Source organism: Tenrec ecaudatus, chromosome 10, assembly GCF_050624435.1.
Source record: "Tenrec ecaudatus isolate mTenEca1 chromosome 10, mTenEca1.hap1, whole genome shotgun sequence".
Lineage (NCBI taxonomy): Eukaryota > Metazoa > Chordata > Mammalia > Afrosoricida > Tenrecidae > Tenrec > Tenrec ecaudatus.
The window spans coordinates 3,309,178-3,311,948 of record NC_134539.1 but is presented as its reverse complement, the minus strand read 5'-3'; the positions used below and the strand labels follow the sequence as shown (position 1 = coordinate 3,311,948).

The 2,771-nt window shown below is 62.8% G+C and overlaps 1 protein-coding gene across 1 annotated transcript; it reads left to right on the top strand.

Moving 5' to 3' along the window:
- The first annotated feature begins 323 nt into the window (after positions 1-323).
- PABIR1 (PP2A Aalpha (PPP2R1A) and B55A (PPP2R2A) interacting phosphatase regulator 1) lies at positions 324-1,956 on the top strand. The gene has a single exon (XM_075559856.1). The coding sequence runs from the start codon at positions 432-434 to the stop codon at positions 1,299-1,301; it is 870 nt and encodes a 289-aa protein (XP_075415971.1). The 5' UTR covers positions 324-431; the 3' UTR covers positions 1,302-1,956.
- The last annotated feature ends 815 nt before the right edge of the window (positions 1,957-2,771 follow it).

Here is a 2,771-nt window from a genome sequence, read left to right as displayed (position 1 = left end):
CCTCCGGGAAGCCCCCCAAGCGTTAGTCCAAACCCCTCCCTGTCACCCCGCGCCCCAGGGCGGCGGCCTCAGAGAGCGAGCTCTGGGCTGTCCAGTGGGCGAGGCCTCGAGGCACAGGGGCTGTGGGGCGCTCGCGCCCAGCAGCGCGAGGCGGAAGGACGGCGGTCCCCGCTTTCCCGCCCCTCTCCCTAGCCCCCCTCCCCGGCGGGCGCGGCGCGCCTTCTGTGACGCACTAAGCAGGCGCCGCGGGGGCGGGGCCGGCGCCGCCGGCGCCTGCGCGGCGGGGCGCGCATGCGCAGAGGCGCCGGCCCGCTGACATTCTGGCTGGCGGCGGCGGCGGCGGCAGCGGCGGCGGCGGCCCTGGCCCTGGGCTGCGGGGAATGGGCGTCCTGCGGCGCTAAGCGCGCCGCACCCCCGCCTCCCTGACCGACATGGCTCAGGAGAAGATGGAGCTGGACCTGGAGCTGCCGGCAGGTGCAGGCGGGAGCCCGGCGGAGGGCGGCGGCCTGCGGCGCTCCAGCAGCGCGCCCCTGATCCACGGGCTCAGTGACACCTCGCCGGTGTTCCAGGCCGAGGCGCCGAGCGCCCGGCGCAACAGCACCACGTTCCCGGGCCGCCACGGCCTGCTGCTGCCCGCCTCGCCCGTGCGCATGCACAGCAGCCGCCTGCACCAGATCAAGCAGGAGGAGGGCATGGACCTGGTCAACCGCGAGACGGTGCACGAGCGCGAGGTGCAGACGGCCATGCAGATCAGCCACTCGTGGGAGGAGAGCTTCAGCCTGAGCGACGACGCCGCCGCGGCCGCCGCCGACAAGGCCGCCTCCCCGAAGCGCATCGACTTCGTGCCCGTGTCGCCCGCGCCCTCGCCCACGCGGGGCATCGGCAAGCAGTGCTTCTCGCCGTCGCTGCAGAGCTTCGTGAGTAGCAATGGACTGCCGCCCAGTCCCATCCCCAGCCCGACGACCCGCTTCTCCACGCGCCGCAGCCAGAGCCCGGTCAACTGCATCAGGCCCAGCGTGCTGGGCCCGCTCAAGAGGAAATGTGACATGGAGACTGAGTACCAGCCAAAGAGGTTTTTCCAGGGCATCACCACCATGCTGTCGTCCGACGCGGCGGCCCAGCTGGCGACCGAGCCCGGCGGCGCGTCCGCCTCCGACGCCCTGGACGGCGGCGGCAGCAGCGGCGCCGGCTCCTCCGCGAACTCGCCTGCCAAAGCCGGCAGGACGGTCGACTCGCCCGTGTCGCCCGCCGCCCAGGCGGCCTCGCCCTTCATCCCCGTCGACGAACTCTCGCCCAAGTGACTGAGGCTCTATTTTGCAATGGGGAGCGGCGGGGTAGAAAGGGGGTAAAAAAGAGAGAGAGAGAGAAAAAAAATCAAGTTGGAGCAAGCACTGAACTTGGCTGATTGATTCAAGGCGATCTCCCCCTTTCCTCTTTTTGGAATTTCCTGAAACGCCGCCCTTCTAGAGAACGACTCTGCGCAGCACCCCCGCGGATGCCCCCCTCCCCCAACTCCCGCGTAGTGATATTTTCTGACGTTTCCCCCCAATAAGTGTGTGGAAGCACCCGTCTTGACGCTGCTAATATGTTTAAATACATATGTTATCCCATGATTTTTTTTAAATAATCGAGAGCTCTATTTATTTATTGGATTATTACGTTCTGATGAAAATATAAGTGTTGAATTAATCAGCGTAGTAAACTGATGTTTTCAAATCCCAGACCTCGTGCCCTCACAGGCTGGTCTCCACGCGATCAAGAACAATAACCATCTTTATGTACTGGGGGGGAGGGGGAGCCTGCTGGTTAGCAGGAGGGCCCTACCCCCAGACACCCAGGCCTGCCGGAGAGCCCTGGGGTATCTTTCTGCTCCGTGGACCAGAAGGAGGTGGTAAAAGAAGAGGGAACCCAGCCGGCCACCTGTTGCTCAAACAATGCAGCGTGTGACCGTCAACCCTGTCGTATGGAAAAAACGTTTTCCCCGGAAGGTTTCCTGCTCGTTCAGTAAATGATAAGGCAGATATCGCCATGCTGTGGGGGTGGGGGGCAGGGCACGACCTCTTTTCTTGCTTTCGCCAGAACATGGGCTTCCCTCGGGTGAACTTCCTAATGGGAACTGGAGCTGAGCTTTGTGGTGGGAGGCCCTTTGAACCCTTGAGAATTTGAACCCTGCTCAAATATTGCAAACATATGGGGAGCCCCGCTGGACATGCACAGGGCACCCCGGCCCGCTGTCCTCCCTATCGAATGTCTCATCCACCCAGGCAGCCTCCCCACAGAGCCTCAGCAGCTTTGGGCAGCTTTTGCCCATCTGTGGCCCACCTGTTGGCCCCATGCTCGGGAAGGAAGTAGCTAACCCCCTTGCCAACAGTCTCTTCCTCTACCCGTGCCAGGAAACTAGGGCGCCACCGGCCAGTTCAGATGGAGCAAGTGACCAGGACTGTGGGGTGGCTTCAGGAGGCCTGGGGTCAACGCTGAAGCTGCTGAGGTTTCCTGAAACACTTCACCTACTGGAATGAGTTTTCCTAAGCCGAAGATAGAGATAAGAGATGGAGATATTTGATAAGATGCCATGCTTTCCAGTGCACCTCAACCAGGTGGAGTCCAAGGATAGCAGGTGGAAGGGGGTGGGGCCAGAGGGCCAAGAGGCTCACAGGGAGGCCAAGGCCAAGGCCCAAGCACCCTTTAAGTTTTTAGGCCATTGCAGAGGCTCTGGAAAGCCTGTGGGGTGCTGACAGCTGGCTGTTGGAGAATGGAAGTTGTACTCTTCC